At 30.2% G+C, this 18,060-nt stretch overlaps 1 protein-coding gene and 1 long non-coding RNA gene across 8 annotated transcripts in view; one reads left to right on the plus strand and one right to left on the minus strand.

Moving 5' to 3' along the window:
- Positions 1–18,060, minus strand: part of LOC148301289 (uncharacterized) — a 155,670-nt gene that overhangs the window by 97,060 nt on the left and 40,550 nt on the right. The gene's annotated exons all lie outside the window — the stretch shown is intronic.
- Positions 10,578–15,046, plus strand: LOC148301290 (facilitated trehalose transporter Tret1-like). Its single transcript, XM_088273522.1, has 2 exons — positions 10,578–10,632; positions 13,689–15,046. The coding sequence occupies exons 1-2, from the start codon at positions 10,578–10,580 to the stop codon at positions 15,044–15,046; spliced, it is 1,413 nt and encodes a 470-aa protein (XP_088129648.1).

Genomic DNA, 18,060 nt, shown 5'->3' on the forward strand with positions numbered 1-18,060 from the left:
TGAGGTACACCCATAAAAATTTACATATTTTTTTATTTATTATAAATAACACTCCGCCTCCGTGGTGTTAAGGTTAGATAGAGTGTTTAGCTAGAGTGCTGGAGGATCGGGTTGAATATTTAATTAATATTAATACTTATTTAATGTAACCCTGGACTGGTCCCTGAAGTGCAGGAGTGGTAGCCTTGCCTTCATATAAGTAGGTAACGATCAAGATAAATCTGCTTCAGTGCGATGCAGTGCCCTATGCACCATTAGGTGCGGATAAGGGTTAGAAGATAAATAGTAAACTTTCATATTTATTGATTTGGCGTTTAATTTGTAGAATTCCATTTTAATTTATGAAATGACATTCGTTTGGAAATGTCATAACTAGGATAAACAATTGCTACAAAATTATTTTTTATTAGTTTTTAACAATAAAATAAAACTCAGTAGGCTAAAAACTTTTCGTTTTATTCATCATTCACTTTGTGTAATACCACTTTTAAAAACCACTTCGTGACTACCGGTTTCGGAATAATCATGCCATCATCAGGTCATTAAAATAAAATTATTACGGTTTTGTACAATAAACACTTTGTTTAAAAATGATAAGGAGTGTTATTTTACTATATCATTTTTTGACATCTCATCTAAGATGAAGAAGAATATGGAAGTCTGGGCATTTACGGGGCTGAAGACCATCATAGGCTGGTTTAAGTGATCACTTTACATACTTGTAATATTCACCAATATGAAAAAAAACTCCTATAATTGGAGATAATCCAAATTTGTAAACAAGTATTTGGACACACTCAATATGTTATATTACCATCCCACAATGCTTTTAATATACAATATGCAAACACTTCAATTATTTTATTTTGCATTTTCCAGGTATTAAAAATGATAATGCTTAAAATATCCCCCTCCTTCTGTCCAGTGGCGTGCCATAACAAGCGGTGGATTCCCGATTAAAATAAAGTGAAATCCAGCGCCACCGCTCGGCGTTGTTATAATGGAATAATAGTTGAGTAAGTTATTTTCACGGTACAACTGGTTGATGCGGATTTACCCTGTGAGGGGAATGCCGGATTGTTCGGTCCGGGGGGGCGGTGCGCCACTGCGCAGATAGGGGGATTGCGGTAATTGTTGGCGTAGCACAATACATTTTTGGTAAGTAAAATTTTTTTTCGTAAGCGAAACAGGGGTAAGAAGTAGTTTTGTATTTTAATTTTTTTTATCAGCATATTCGTTTCTCAGAAATAAAATTTATTGAGGCTTAATATGTGTACGATAAATCGCATCTTAATTTTCTCTTAACTCAGGTAATATATGACGTAATTGTTTTTTTTTAAACTGAATCTTGAACCTTTTCATTAATACCTTACTACTCAAGAGGTTAATCATTGCCGCTGTTATTTAAAAAAATCTTATTTTCCTTAATTTTCTTTCCAATAAACTCTATCAAAAATATTTGTATATCTATGATATTGTTTGATATTTAGGAAACTTTTAATTTTGATTTTTTTTTGTAAAGCTCCCAAAATTCAGTGACACATTTTTATTTTTTATGTACCTACCTATTGTAATATTGTAGATCTGTTCCTTTAAAAAAAAATTGTTAATTTTTTTAATTTGTGTAATAAAGCACTATGAATATTTACGTTTCTTCGTTGTGTTTATCCTTTTCATAGATTTGAGGATCTGCCTGTTGCTGACGTGGATTTGTCAACTGTCACGGCATCGCTTTGAAGGTCTTCCAATTGGTCTTCTTCCATCTGAGAATTCTATTTTGTCTATTATTATTATTGTCTATTTTCTTGCATTCTATAAAAACATGAGCATTCCAGAATCCATTTGACTATATCCTCCGTATTATACATTTTCACAATTTCCGTGTTCCTTATTTAGTCTCTTAACGTGTACCGGTTATCCACTTCTATGTCCTCATTTCTGGAGTTCTTAGAAGAGATTTGGTTCTCGCCGTGTCTGCTCTGGTCTCTAGCCCATATGTGGCAATCGATATTACACATGTCTTGTATCTTTATATCTCTCAATCAATATGCTTTGCTACTGTTTACTCACTACTCCAATATGGAATAATTGGAAGGGGAGAGGCATACAAAAATATCAAAAACTCAATAAAAGTAGTATATAGAACAATTATCAATGTAATATTAAAACAAAGATCAACATTCTCAACAAGAACCCTTTTCGCAAAATTCCCAGTAGAAAATATAAATAAAAAATCATCATTTATACAACTACATAAAGAAAGCAAAAACTCAAACTTGAAACAACCATATGCCAAAGATATAAAAATAATTTTCGAAATCCCAAATACAACACAAAACAGCACAGACAAAATTACATATACTAAGGCATAAAGAAAAATTAAACAGTCTCCCTGTAGAAATTAAAAGTATAAAAGATAAAAACACTAAAAAGAAACTTAACAAACACTATAAACATACACAGACCATACAAAAAAAACTAAACAAGATAACTTTCTCTCCAAGCACAAAAGCTTGTCTCTTTTTTGGAAAGGTACCTACTACATAAAAATCTATGTACCCTCGTAATATTATTTAGATATAACACAATTTTTTTTTAAAAATGATACCTCTGGCACTTAAAATAAAATAAAAATTAATGGAAAATAAAATATGTTTTTTATTTTTTTAAATGTTTACCGTCCCTGATAATAACATACATCTACATAACAACATGTAAGCGTAATATTACAATACTTGTGTAATATGTAACAAATCGCGTTCCACGCTTCAACGGACGCGAGCCGTGTTTTTCCCAAACAGAGTTGAATCGATTTCCTTGCTTTAGTTGAACCGAGTTAAATCCTTCTACGGACTCTATCGATGCAGAATCTTCGATTAAATATTTCCAGATATTGCTGATGTAGACAAACACAGTATAATACTCTTACAAATAATTTATGAGAACGTGTATTTATTGACAGTAATGTAAATTCAGGATGAAAATTTTGTTGACAGTAAAATCATATTATATTTGTGGAGGTCCTTATCAAAAATGTTACATTTCCATTATAAATGATTTTAAGTAATCAGGAATTCTAGTTTGTAAAATTGTAACGTTTTGGTGCAATTTAATGATTATGGTACATATTACGGTTTAACACAGGATTGGTCACGTTTTATCGCAACTTTGATTAAGATTTCGATAGAATACAGCAAAAAGAACAGATTTACATTTAATGGATTTTTTGTGTAATATTTTTATTGCTTTCATATAAGTTACGTTTAATATAACCCTGCATCAATACGATGCAGTGCCCTATGCACCATTGGGTGCGGATAAGGGTTAGAAGAAAAAATGTCAAACATAAAACATAATATAGTTTTTTTTTCAAATGAAGCTTAACGATTGTGAACCTACCTACTGAATATTGGTTGCAATATGTTTGGGTAGGTACAGAAATTTCCCTCAATAATTGTGATAAGGGATTATGGTTACACAAAATAACCAGATAAGGGATGCTGAGTAGAAGCAAGATGACGCAAGATGAGGGTGAAATTTGGTCAGAGTGTATTACTACCTACTTGTATTATTCCTATTTACCAAGTACTCTCTACCAACTAACTACCAAGTTTGCCAACTAAGTACCAAGATCCGAAATATACTTTTGTTAACTTAAATACTTTTTATTAATTAATGTTTTACCTCGTAAATACCACTATTTCTTAAAATCTACTTTGACGCGTGTTTCGATGCATTCCGCATCATTTTCAAACACCGAAAATGATGCGGAATGCGTCGAAACACGTGTCACAGTAGATTTTAAGAAATAGTGGTATTTACCAAGTAAAACATTGATTAAAAATGGATAGATTTTACCACAAAGTGACTGCCGAATCAATTAATAAATATTTATTAATTATCCGCACCCGTAGTGTGGCGATAAGCGCATTTGGCTTTTGGTTCGATTCCCAGGTAGGACAAAATAAATGTTGTTTATTTTTCACTTAAGACTTGTAAAAAAATGCGGCAAAAATCATAAATAAAAAGTTTTTTCCTATGACGACATTAAAACATGTGCGCATTTGAATGCAATATTATAAATAAGGTGAATAACTTTGGAAGATTAAGATTTTGAAGTAAGGAACTTTAATATTTTTACAAATTACAAAAGAAAAACACGCACGTATTCAAATGTAACGTTATGATAAAATATCAAAGCAATGGTGAATCTTTAGGATATTTAAGACTTTTAACATATAAACATCAACATTTTTTCTGGAAAATTTTTGTGGCACATTTTATAAACTTTATAAAAGAAACCAGAAACATTGCAAATGACTTTTATTTTTAGTATTTTTTTGCAACCAGCTTCGACAAGTACCTCGTCATCCTTAGGGATGGATATGTACTACAGATTTATCCCTGAAGATGACAAGGCGCTTGATAAAACCGGTTGGACGAAAGTATCAAAAATAAAAGTGGTTAAACAAAACTTCAGTTTTATCTTAGTGTATTTATTTCAGAGTAAACATTACATATTTATTTCTATAGATATTATTACTATCATAAATATAATTATTATTAACATACGATAAAATTATGATTTTAAATTATTCGAAAAAATCTGTTTGACACCACGTTTTAAAATTATCAGGTTAGTAAGATTATACTTTAAAAAATATATTTTAAAAATAATGTCAGTTCAGTGATGTTTTGAATATTGAAAGCATTAACTTTGTGGATCATATTGATAATTTTTTTGAGAAATAAAAAGACTTTGTTTTTTGATCCACTCACATTTTTAATAACCAACTAGTTTCGGCAACAACCTGTTGCCCTCTTCAGGGTTTAATTTATGACTAAACATAAATAAATTAAACCCTGAAGAGGGCAACAGGTTGTTGCCGAAACTAGTTGGTTAGTAAAAATGTGAGTGGATCAAAAAAACAAAGTTTTTGTTTCTCAAAATAATACATCAGTTTAGTGAGTTTATTGACGCACCAATGAAAATTAATGGTACAATGAGTTAACACGTTAAGCTTTTGGCATATGAATTGCTAACCCGTTCGGTTATTGTTATTAATACGAGTGATATTACAATTTCATCACAGGGGATTATCATCTCTAATCGCATGTAACGTAGCAACTACCATTGTACTATCATATTTACCATTTTTCCATATGTTCGTTCTGCAAAAATGTTTTTACATTTTTCAGTACAATGAAGTGTACAATGAAGTAGCTTAAATTTTTGACCGCACCAGACGTGTTTTAGATATTATAAAATAATAAAGTGAAAACATTCTTAAATCCAGTTGTCCTATTTTATTGAATATGAAAATAAATGAAAATGTAGACTTTAATAAATTTTCAACCCGTATAAAATATGTACTTATGACTTACAAAATAGCTTAGATATGAATGACAAAATAACTATGTTTATTTTTTTATACATCTTATTATTCTTTCGTCTCCTTCAAATCCTTATCCGCACCCCAATGGTACATAGGGCACTGCATTATATAAACACAGTGTTATCTAGATCGTTATTACATGAAGGAAAGGTGATCAGCCCTCCGCTTCAGATACTAGTCCAGGGTAATATGGAACAAATATTATAGTGAAAAAAATACTTATATTTATTTGACCCCCCCTTAGAATCGAGTCCGGGACCTCCAGAACGGCAGCCGAGCGTGGTGACCCCTACACTACGGAGGTGGATCTTATAATTACTTATTTTTAAAGTCACTCAGTCCTTCAAATATATTATTTTCAAGGCTAATTAATATTAAACATAATGTTTATAAAAAATTAAAATATTTGATGGTTTGTGGAGCTTGCTAGGTAAAAATCTCGGGTGGCTATTTTTTTATATTACTTTCTAATTAGACACTGGATTTCCAAATATACATAAGTATCTAAAATAGAAATATTATTTCAGGCTCCTTCTTACTTAATACATGCGAACTTATTCAGAATGAATCTCGCATATGTATATACAATATATATTTATATATATATATATATATATATATATATATATATATATATATTATATATATATATATATATATATATATATATATATATATATAAATATATATATATATATATGTATATATATATACATATATATATAAATATATATATATATATATATATATATATATATATATATATATATATATATATATATATATATATATATATTTATATATATATATATATATATATATATATATATATATATATATATATATATATATATATATATATATATATATATATATATATATATATATATATATATATAAATATATATATATATATATATATATATATATATATATATATATATATATATATATTATATATATATATATATATATATATATATATATATATATATATATATATATATATATATATATATATATTTATATATGTATATATATATATATATATATATATATATATATATATATATATATATATATATATATATGTAAAATTTATATAAATATGAATATATATACACCCATATATATATATATATGTATATATTTTATACAATTTACTATTTCGTTCAAACCCACCTTTCACTCGATACCAAAAAAATGTTTGACGATTTTGAATTTGTTGAAATTAATACATAATGATATTATTATAAAAACGTTAAAGTTTAATACAAAGTCAATGGAAAAAAATTGTGAGCGAAGAATTCAAACGGAAAATACGAAGTTCTAAGGACAACATTGTTCAATTTCCTCAGAATGTAAGAAAGTACATAACGTACCAAAAAAGTGTGTGAAATTGTACTGCCTTATCTTCAAAGTCAACGAGAAGAATTCTCTTATAAATTTATTTTCATACTATACTACAGAAGAGTAATATCTTATGGTAATAATTTTTTATAGGTGTACTCTATTTTTGTAAACAATTTTCACTATGCTATTTAAACACAAACTCAATTACACTCTAAGCTGATAACATAATATTCTTATGAGCATAGTAAGTAGTAAATACTTAACTTGGATCTGCAATAAAATGTATTTTGGTGCTGTTTTCATTTATGAACTGTGAACGACATTGCAACGAATGTAAGTAAGTACGTTCTTTCACATGTGAATTCTCGGGACCATCTATCATTAAGTCGTGTAAGCTTTTCGTTCAGTAGAGACCCTTACAAAATGTATGTAAGATTCTACACGAATTATTTAACATACTAGGAAACACACAATTTTTCAGTTTTTATTAAATTTACAATTTGGCCACTTATTTTATCCACAACATTAGTGTGTCCAAATCTTTCATTACAAATCCGGGATTGTCTTTATAGAATCCACGTTGAATATGGAATTTTTAATTTAAGCTTTTTTTAGTAATATGTACCACTGTTTCTAAAAATCTGTTGCAACACGTATTTTGTTGCATTCCTCATCATTTTCATATGCCGAAAATGTTGCGGAAAGTATCGAAATACGTGTTACAATAGAGTTTAGGAAATAGTGATATTTACTAAGGAAAACTTAAATTATAAATAAATCTTGATTACTGTGAAAATGTTGCGGAATGTTTCGAAATACGGTAACAATAGATTTTAAGAAATAGTGGTATTTACTAAGGAAAACTTAATGTAAAAATGGATAGATTTTACCACCAAGTGACTACCGAACCAATAAATATGAGAATATGGAAGCCTAGGTATTGACAGGCCTTACGGCCTATCAAAGGTACTTGTTTATTAAGAATGTATTTTCTTGAAACGTAACTCAAGAGAAACAATTTAACAAAACTTAAATTTCTACAAAAAGTTGTATGAATTTTAGTTAATAGAGTTCCTGTATTTGGCGTTACAACGGCACAGAGAAAATCCTTCCACCAGGAGAAAATGTTGGTCCTTTCAGGACAAGTTGTTAGGAAGCATCTGTGAGTATAAAGGATTTTTTCTTACTCAACGCCGTCTTGTTCCCTATTCACGACTGTCTTTAAAAAAAGCTGGAAAGTATTACATTTAATTGCGGGAAATTCAAGATTCGGCTGAAAATCCAGCGTTGAAAGGGAGGATTTTTATTGTATTTACTTTTTTACGTGTTTGAAAATAAGAATCTCAAAGCGAAGGAACGTTTAGAAAAATCTATTTTATTCGGAAGTTGTTACCCATTCAAGGCGTGAAAAGAAATAAAATGCGTATACAAAGAAGATGAAATGGATTGCCTTAACTTTTTCAAAGCATTGAAACTTTATCAAAACATATTCATGATTTTAATGAACTCGCTTACCGACTTTCATGTAAATTCATTAAAAATGTTTCAAGGAGAAGAAAAACATTTTTTTTAAAGATTATCAAAATAGGGTGATTTTTTTCTCCATATTCTTCTTCATATGTTGAGATGTCAAAAAAATAAAATACATTTATGTATTTTGACCCCTCTGGGGATCGAACCCGTGACATCCAGTACGATAGCCAAACGCGCTGACCGACGGAGATGGACAAGCCAACTCTACCACAACTTGTTTCATATTTTTAGAAATCAGCCGTATAGGCCAAGGAAATTGACGTAAAATTAAAATTTAGAAGAAAAAAAGATAGATACATACATAATAAGGTAGAAAAATTTCTTGTCAAAAGATGTTGGTGTCACCAAAAAATTATTATACGGTTTAAACAAAAAAAAATTTTTTGGAAATGTAAATTCTTTAGTTTAACAAAAAATTAAGAATCCTAATTGGCCAGTTATTTCGACGAATCAGGAGGCCGCGTGTATCCGCTTAGAATTTGAAAATATATTTATACCTACATACAACCAATTAGAGATTTTAATATTTCATATCGACAAAGATGAAGAAGAATATGGAAGTCTGGGTATTTGAAGGGCTAATGGCATGTCACAAGCTGGTTAAGTGATCACTTTACACGCGTGAAATATTCACCATTCTACCCACAATTGACAGTAACACTGATAAAAATTTTAGAACTCCTCCATATGCATATCATAAATCTCATGAAGCTTTGTGTGTGAATTCACTGGAGCCATTTAATGTTGGTTCGGAAAAGCTTTCATTTACAAAAAAGTTTTTATTTTATTTAGATGTATGCAAGATCCTTACCAAATTATTATACATACTGGGAGACGCCTGAAAACATGATTATATTTTTTAAATGTTTTTTGCAGGTACCTACTGTGTGGCACATTTTATAAACTTTATAAAACAAAACAACTTTGTTTTTAACCACTTTTTTTCACCAACGCGTTGGTGAAAAAAGGTTGCAACGGTTTCGACAAGAACCTCGTTATCTTCATACATGTTTAACCCTGATGATGAAAAGGTTCTTGTCGAAACCGGTTGGAGAAAAAAAGTCCTAATAAAAAGTGGTTAAAACAAAATTGTTTTATTTGAAAATGATGTTCATTTGTTTTTATGACGTACATATCGCTTACTCCTTTCAAGAACGTCATAAATCAAAAATTTGATTTTTCAGGAGAACGTTTTTAAAGTTTAAAAAGAAATCACAATGTATTAAAAATAAACATCAAGCCACTTATTGAACTTTTTACTGTGCAACAGATCTTTTTAGGTAAAACCTGAAGGTTTTTTCTCCATTTGAAAAATATTTAGTATATTTAAAAAAATAATTAAACAACACCTTTTCATCAAAATGCAAAAACAACATTTTCTGCCCTGTAGTGGGAAAATATTATGTTCAAAATATGCCGCTTTTGCTGGTATATAGTACATTTTCTGGGCATTCCGAAAACATGCACAACTCAAAATTCACGATTTTTGATTTATGACGTTCTTGAAAGGAGTGAGCGATATGTAATATTACCAGTTACTTTATTCGCGAAATTTTGGGTGTGTTTAAATGATTCCTTAAATCAGCATATGACAGGTCGTAAGGCCTTTAAATACTCTTTGTTCCATATTCTTCTTCATCTGTGTTGAGATGTCAACATGTAAAAAATATACATATAGATATGTGTTTTTTCACAAAAAAATAAGGGATGCGCCTAAAGCATACGTAAGATATGAACTTGTATATGTCTATATTATTTACTGACATCTCATCAAAGATGAAGAAGATTATGGAAGTCTGGGCAAGTCTGGGTACTCAAATTCTTGGAAGTTCTTTATATATGAACCAATTTAGAAACCTTGTTCTTGAATCACTAGAACTTCACTAGAGACATCTATTGGTGAGATGTAAAGAAGCTCTTTACTAAGCAGAAATTCTTATATTCGTATGTGAGGTCCAAATCCTGGATTTGGACACACTCAAAATGTTGTATATGTCTGTTTTGTTTGATGTATCCACTTTTGAATCACCCAAGATAATTTCGTGAAGGTATGATAACACTTTATCAAATGATTTTATCATTATTTCGGGACATGTGAATATATATCTTTAAATTGAAACGCTGTTCAATTTAGTAGAGTTATTTTAGCATTGGATCGATCAGTGCAGTTATGTCGAAAAATATTGTTTAAAAATAAACGCGAGTAGGTTTTAGGATAATAATATGCATCAAAAGTTATTCCAAAAGTTATAAATATATAAAAATGTCTCATAACTTAGTGTAATTAGTTGGAAAATGGTGGCTAGTCCCCTACGGCGATTAATGCATCAGTTAAAAGCCTGTTTGAGCTGTAAGTATTTTTTATTTTCTCCTTCAGTTAGTTAACATATGTATATACATATATATATATATATATATATATATATATATATATATATATATATATATATATATATATATATATATATATATATATATATATATATATATATATATATATATATATATATATATATATATATATATATATATATATATATATATATATATATATATATATATATATATATATATATATATATATATATATATATATATATATATATATATATATATATATATATATATATATATATATTTTGTCCGCCTCAGTAGTGTAATGGTCAGCACGCTCGGCTATTTTTTCAATATTACCATGGACTGGTACCTGAAGCGGAGGGCTGATCACCTTTCCTTCATGTGTAAACGATCAAGATAACACTGCGTTAATATGACACAGTGCCCTATGCACCATTGGGATGCGGATAACGGTTTTATTATAAAACCGTTATCCGCATCCCAATGGTGCATAGGGCACTGTGTCATATTAACGCAGTGTTATCTTGATCGTTTACACATGAAGGAAAGGTGATCAGCCCTCCGCTTCAGGTACCAGTCCATGGTAATATTGAAAAAATAGCCGAGCGTGCTGACCATTACACTACGGAGGCGGACAAAGATATATAAATATAAATATATATATATATATATATATATATATATATATATATATATATTCAAGTATACACATCGCTCACTCCTTTCAAGAATGTCATAAATCAAAAATCGTCAATTTCCAGTTGTGCATGTTTTCGGAACGCCCAGAAAATGATATATATATATCCCAGTGAGGCATATTTTTAACTTTATATTTACCCGATACAGGGCAGAAAATGTTGTTTTTGCATTTTGAAGAAAAGGTATGGTTTAATTATGTTTTTAAATACACTAAATATTTTTCAAATGGAGGAAAAACCTTCAGGTATTACCTTGAAAAATCTGTTGACAGTAAAAAGTTCAATAAGTGTCTTGATATTTATTTTTATACATTGTGTTATATTTTTAAACTTAAAAAATTATCTCCTGAAAAGTTTTTTGATTTATGACGTTCTTGAAAGGAGTGAGCGACATATGGAAAAAAACATCGTTAAGATGCACTACCCTGTCTGGCAGCGAAGGTGGTTCTTCCTTCCGTGATCCAGAGACTGACAGTGTGTCAGTCTCTGGCAACAAGCAAAGTAAAGTAGAGGAAACAAGTTCGTTCAAGGAAAGGGTCCTAAAAGAAAAGAGGAAGGACCTTCAACCTGAGGACGAGGAGAGCTGACACCAACAATCTACAAAGACGATAAGTTGGGATGGAGCCAGGATGTAGAAGATATATTATAGGTTATATTAAGCAGAAACCCTTTTACATGTAAATCTGTGTTAGATGTAACGCATTGAATGTATAATGCAGTAACCCTTTTCAATGTATACAAGATGTATACTAGAGTGGGCCGTTGATGTACGAATTTTTTTTTGATATCAAGAGAAATGGGTCTAAAAAGTTGCATTTTGAATTGCACATAACGTAAGAAAAATATTTTAAATAAATTAAATAATTGTAAGAGTTGACGCTTCAGTGCGGTTAATTATAATAAGAAAACCATAATTTGAGGATAGTGCAAATTACGTAATAAAAATAATAAGTTTATCCAGAACTTTGGGGATGATTTAAAATCAAAAAAGATCCTGTCATTCAAAGGAATGCTTATTTGTTCATCCTACAAACTCAGTTTCAGCAATGTTATCGGATACCAGACCGGGACATATCGGGACCTAAACTTGAGAAGAATCATCGAAACTCGAAAGAAGACAGATGCTAATCTTAAGGTTATTTAAGTTACCGAAGCTCAATTTTCAAGCTACCAACTGTAACATAGAAATAATGATTAGGACTGAATCAAAAGTTACATCACCACCGATCTTAATTGAAATATCGGACAGCTTTTAAGAGGAGATTTTAATAAATCGAAGATAAGTTTTTAGTATGTCCTCCATCCCTTGTCACATGTAGGCCTTGTGGAATGCTGCGTAAAAATGGTGACCGAAACCCCGATAACAGTAACTGGCCAGAAAGCAAGATATGGTGTAATACGAAGAAAATAATGTACAGGACTAAAATACCATCATTCGATACAAGAAACAGTGTGAATCATAAAAATTACTTTTATTTTCGCACTCTGCTTTATATTGAAAAATCTGTGAATTCCGTTATTTTCATGATTTGAAAAATTAATATAAAGGCAATTTCTAAATATTTTTTTTTTAATTGACAATTTTTTTTAAATTCATGTATAATTTTTTCTTATAAAAACGAAATTTTATATTTTGTGGGAATTAAGAATTTGGCTGAAAAATTATAATATGTAAAAATTTCAATCTTGGTTGGTTTGTCGTTTTCAATAAACATAATTTATTTAAAATAACTTTAATTATTTTCAAAGATAACCTAAAACTTAAATTTAATCAAACTTAAAACTCATTTTAAAAGTACCGGGATCTAAAAAAATACGGACAGCGCAACCAATCCCTTTGAGCGCCGCGCGCCGGCCGAATACTGATGGAAATAATGACTTACTAAAACAACGCTACCTATTTATAAAAACGTAAAGTGTACCTTATGCCCTTTTGCGCTGATTAACTAAAGTATATTACATATCGTAACATTTAATTAGGCTGTCTATATTACTTAAATACGAAATGACAGCTGATAAAGCGCAAAAAATGGCTTTTCCGAAAACTTTGAGCTCTGGTTGAGGGCATAAAATAGTAAAGAATATTTAAAAAAAAAAAAATTTTCCCGTTATGTGCAATCTAAAATGCTATTTTTAGACCCCTTTCTTTGTTGAATTCGCAAAAAAACGTCATCCGCCCACCCTAAAATGTATACGTAAAGTAACGGATTATGTCTACTTACGTCTGAAGATTATTTTCTCGTATTGACGTAAACGTCTACGCACCGATTTCATTAGTGACGTATCTTATTACTGAGATTCAAATCATATCTGAAGAGTTACATGTAGTAAGTGCTTTCTTTCCTTTCAGGTATATTCGCCATTTTATCTGCCGGTAATATTATCGGATGGTTATCCCCAGCTGCCGCAGAGTTACTGGAGAACCAGATCAATGTGACCACCTCCGAAATAGCCTGGGCAGCAGCCTTTCTGTATCTAGGCGCCTTCATCGGACCGATTATATTCGCCTTCACGACATCCAAAATTGGCAGAAAGTGGATTAACTTCATCGCAGCAATCATTTGTCTTGTCGGATGGGTGGTCTGCGTATTCGCTAAGAAAGCCACGGATATATACGTGGCCAGAGTCATTCACGGTATCGGGGTATCATTTACTATGTGCATAGTACCGGTGTACGTTGGAGAAATCGTGGAAGATAAAATAAGAGGAGGCGTGAATACCGGTATAGTCATGTTCACATCTCTGGGAGTTCTGTATTCATACGCCATCGGTCCATACGTTAGTGTAAGCGTATTTAACGTCTTATCTTTTATATTCCCACTCCTGACGCTGTTTTCATTCATCTCCATGCCCGAGTCTCCATACTGGCTGGTGATGTGCGGAAGAGTAAACGAGGCTGCTGACAAGTTGCTTCGTATCAGGGGAGAAACGCGGAGAGAAGATGTTATGTCGGAACTGGACAAAATAGTGGAGTTCGTAGAGGACGGTTTCTTGAGAGAGTCTGCAATGAATCTCAGGAGTTCTCAGATCAAACAAAACCTCCACGCGATTCGTTTGCTCACCGTATTGACCTTTGCTCAACACTCCAGTGGCATCACGTCTTTTATCGCCTACTTTGACAGGATATTCAGCGTGGCGGATGCACCGTTTGACGGAAGCATCGGTGCTATCATCGCACAAGCTATCGCCTTCGTCGTGGCGTTATTTTCAGCATTCAACATCGACAACATTGGACGTAGGATTAATTTTATGATCTCTTCTCTTGGATGCATATTTGGCAACGCGATCATTGGATTATATTACATTCTCGACTATTACGACAAGATACCTGATACCTATGCCTGGGTCGCTATTGCCGGAATCTACTGTCACCAAGTATTTTACTACTTTGGATTGGCCAGCTTGTCGACTGTTATAGCCAGCGAGATATTCCCAGCACACATCAGACCGTGGTCCACAGCCTACGATGTAATGCTCTCATCTCTGTTTGGCTTCTCTGTGACGAAACTATTTCAAGTGATCGGTAACAATTACGGTTATCATTATTCGTTCTGGATGTTTTCGGTGCTTCTTTTATTTCCTACGATATTTTTGTACATCTACATGCCAGAAACCAAAAATAAATCATTGATTCAAATACAAAATGAACTGTCGAACCGACGGAATGATGATCATTGCGACGATGAACAACCTAAACTAACTAACTAACCATCACGCCGCTTAGGCAGAGAGAATAGAACGCCACACCCATCTGTGCCACACACACACGTTCATGCATCTCCTCATACATACCCGCCGATTGTTATGACTGAGCAACCTGGTTTCATTCAAACCAAATTTTGAATAAAAGATATAATCTGCCATCTGAATTACGCCAAAACATTGGCATTGCAATACGACTCAATATAAAATCAGATGGGTAAATTATTCGATAACTTTTCAAATATTTTTGATTATCTATACTGAGACGAAAAAATCTCTGATCTAAGAAAATATTTAGCAAGATAAAATAATATTTTAAATACATAAAATACAGATAGATTTTATCTAAATGGGAATCAAAAGTATGATGTACGATTATTTAAGTAAATAATACTAGGTGGTCGTTTACATTGGATAGATAACACATTGTTTACGTAGTAAAGATTGACCCCAGGGCTTATCCATATGATGTACAGAGTGGCAGAAGATCGTCAATCATCGTCGTACGTCAATCATATTTGAAATTTGTGAACTAGACAGCTGCAGTATACATTGATAAAACAGGCAAAAATGTGTATCAACACTGGCGGCAGCCACTTGACGAATATCATATATTAAATATAAGCAAAAAAAATATAAATGTCCAAATAAAGATTTCCATAACTCAATTTTTTTTATTAAGAAAAAAAGTTATTCATAATCTTAACATAGTGATTAACTTTGCGCCATTTTGAATTTATTTGTATACTGCAGCTGTCTTATTTACAAATGTCAAATATGATTGACGTACGATGACCTGTCGCTCACTGCTTTCCAGAACGTCATAAATAAAAAAACTTGATTTTTCAGGAGAACGTTTTTAAAGTTTAAAAATATAATACAATGTATAAAAAATAAATATCAAGCCACTTATTGAACTTTTTACTGTGCAACAGATCTTTTTAGGTAAAACCTGAAGGTTCTTTCTCAATTTAAAAATATATTGTATATTTAAAAAAATAATAAAACAATACGTTTTATTCAAAATGCAAAAACAACACTTCCTGCCCTGTAGCGGGTAAATATTAAGTTAAAAATATGCCTCTTTTGCTGGGATATAGTTCATTTTCTGGGCATTTCGAAAACATGCACAACTGAAAATTGTCGATTTTTGATTTATGACGTTCTTGAAAGGAGTGAGCGATGTGTAAAAATTATACGTTCTGCCGATAGGGGGATTAATTTTGCGCCACCCTATATATTCGATTCCAGGAGGAAATTAACGTTTTGACCAAGTACGAATCTAAGTATAAAATAGCAATTATTTATCGCATATATGGAAGGGACTATGTATTGAAGTGTTCCTATTATATAATTTTTTGACATATCATCAAAGATGAAGAAGAATGTGGAAGTCTGGGCATTTTACGGTACTGACGACCGTCATAGGCTGGTTTAAGTGATCACTTTACACACGTGTAACATTCACCAATTCTACCCATTATTGACAACCACGCTACTCAAATTCTTGGAAGCTCTATATAAATGAACCAATTTAGAAACCTTGTTCTTGAATCACTAGAACTTCACTAGAGACATCTACTGGTGAGATGTAAAGAAGCTTTTTACTAAGCAGAAACTCTTATATTAGTATGTGAGGTCCGAATCCTGGATTATAATCACACACATGAGAAACGCCAGAAAATACCATTTTCATTTTTATTATTTAAGCTTTTAATTTGACCAGATAATTTATTTACAACATTTTGAGTTATTGTATATTTACTGTTCACTCTTGGGACCATCAACCCTCTGTTGTGGGTGTAGCGGGTATCATAGTCGTGCACTAAAAGATTTTAATACTTTTTACTATTTTAAATTTTGTACTTAACTTTAAAAATAACTTGTTTTGTCATTATGTAATACATGTTGATGTGATAACATTTTATTTATTCTTTATAAACTTAAACAACTTTGTTTTAACCACTTTTTTATTATTAGTACACTTTAACCTACCGGTTTCGACAAGAACCTTGTCATCGTCAGGGTTTATTAAATTCTAAAACATTAAAAACTTTAAAATAATCATAATTAATTACATACATTCCCTTACCAAAAACTTCCACACACTCCGTGAAAAATCCTAAATGTTATTTATAACATATTATTTATGATCAATACATTCAAATCAATCAAGAAATTTTATTGATTCATTCATACAATATGTAGGTTAAATGTGAAAATAAGAATATAATAAGTATATTTATATTTTTAAACGTTCAAAGTCGTTATATTGTATTCGTAGGAAATTATTTTAACAATTAGTATCCACTTGTAAGTACGTTATTTTTTTATTCAACGTGTCGCAACTTGAAATGATCATTCGTTTTTTTATACGAGAGAAGATGAAAGTCTGAGCATCCCAGGGCTTACGACCTGACATTTGGCTGGCTTAAATATAACAATTGTGTAACTTTATTTTTAATTTTACCCACATATATATATAAATATTTATGTATATATATATGTATATATATATATATATATATATATATATACATATATACATATATATATATATATATATATATATATATATATATATATATATATATATATATATATATATATATATATATATATATTTATATATATATATATATATATATATATATATATATATATATATATATATATATATATATATATATATATATATATATATATATATATATATATATATATATATATATATATATATATATATATATATATATATATATATATATATATATATATATATATATATATATATATATATATATATATATATATATATATATATATATATATATATATATATATATATATATATATATATATATATATATATATATATATATATATATATATATATACACACACACACACACATAATTGTAAAAAAAAACGTTTTTTGTGTTGATATTAGTATATGATAAAATAAGAAACTTGTTTGCTTAGTATGTTGCTTAAAAAAAACAATGATCTGAATATATTCA

This window comes from Brachycentrus maculatus, unplaced genomic scaffold (assembly GCF_059751285.1).
Source record: "Brachycentrus maculatus isolate JH-2025_06_01 unplaced genomic scaffold, ASM5975128v1 h1tg000586l, whole genome shotgun sequence".
NCBI classification, from domain to species: domain Eukaryota; kingdom Metazoa; phylum Arthropoda; class Insecta; order Trichoptera; family Brachycentridae; genus Brachycentrus; species Brachycentrus maculatus.

What these genes read in the sequence shown, in the direction of transcription:
- LOC148301290 (XM_088273522.1), top strand. Translation starts at nt 10,578, where the DNA reads ATGGTGGCTAGTCCCCTACGGCGATTAATGCATCAGTTAAAAGCCTGT. An exon ending in GTTAAAAGCCTGTTTGAGCT is followed by an intron (nt 10,633 to 13,688) that starts GTAAGTATTTTT and finishes CTTTCCTTTCAG; the next exon opens with GTATATTCGCCATTTTATCT.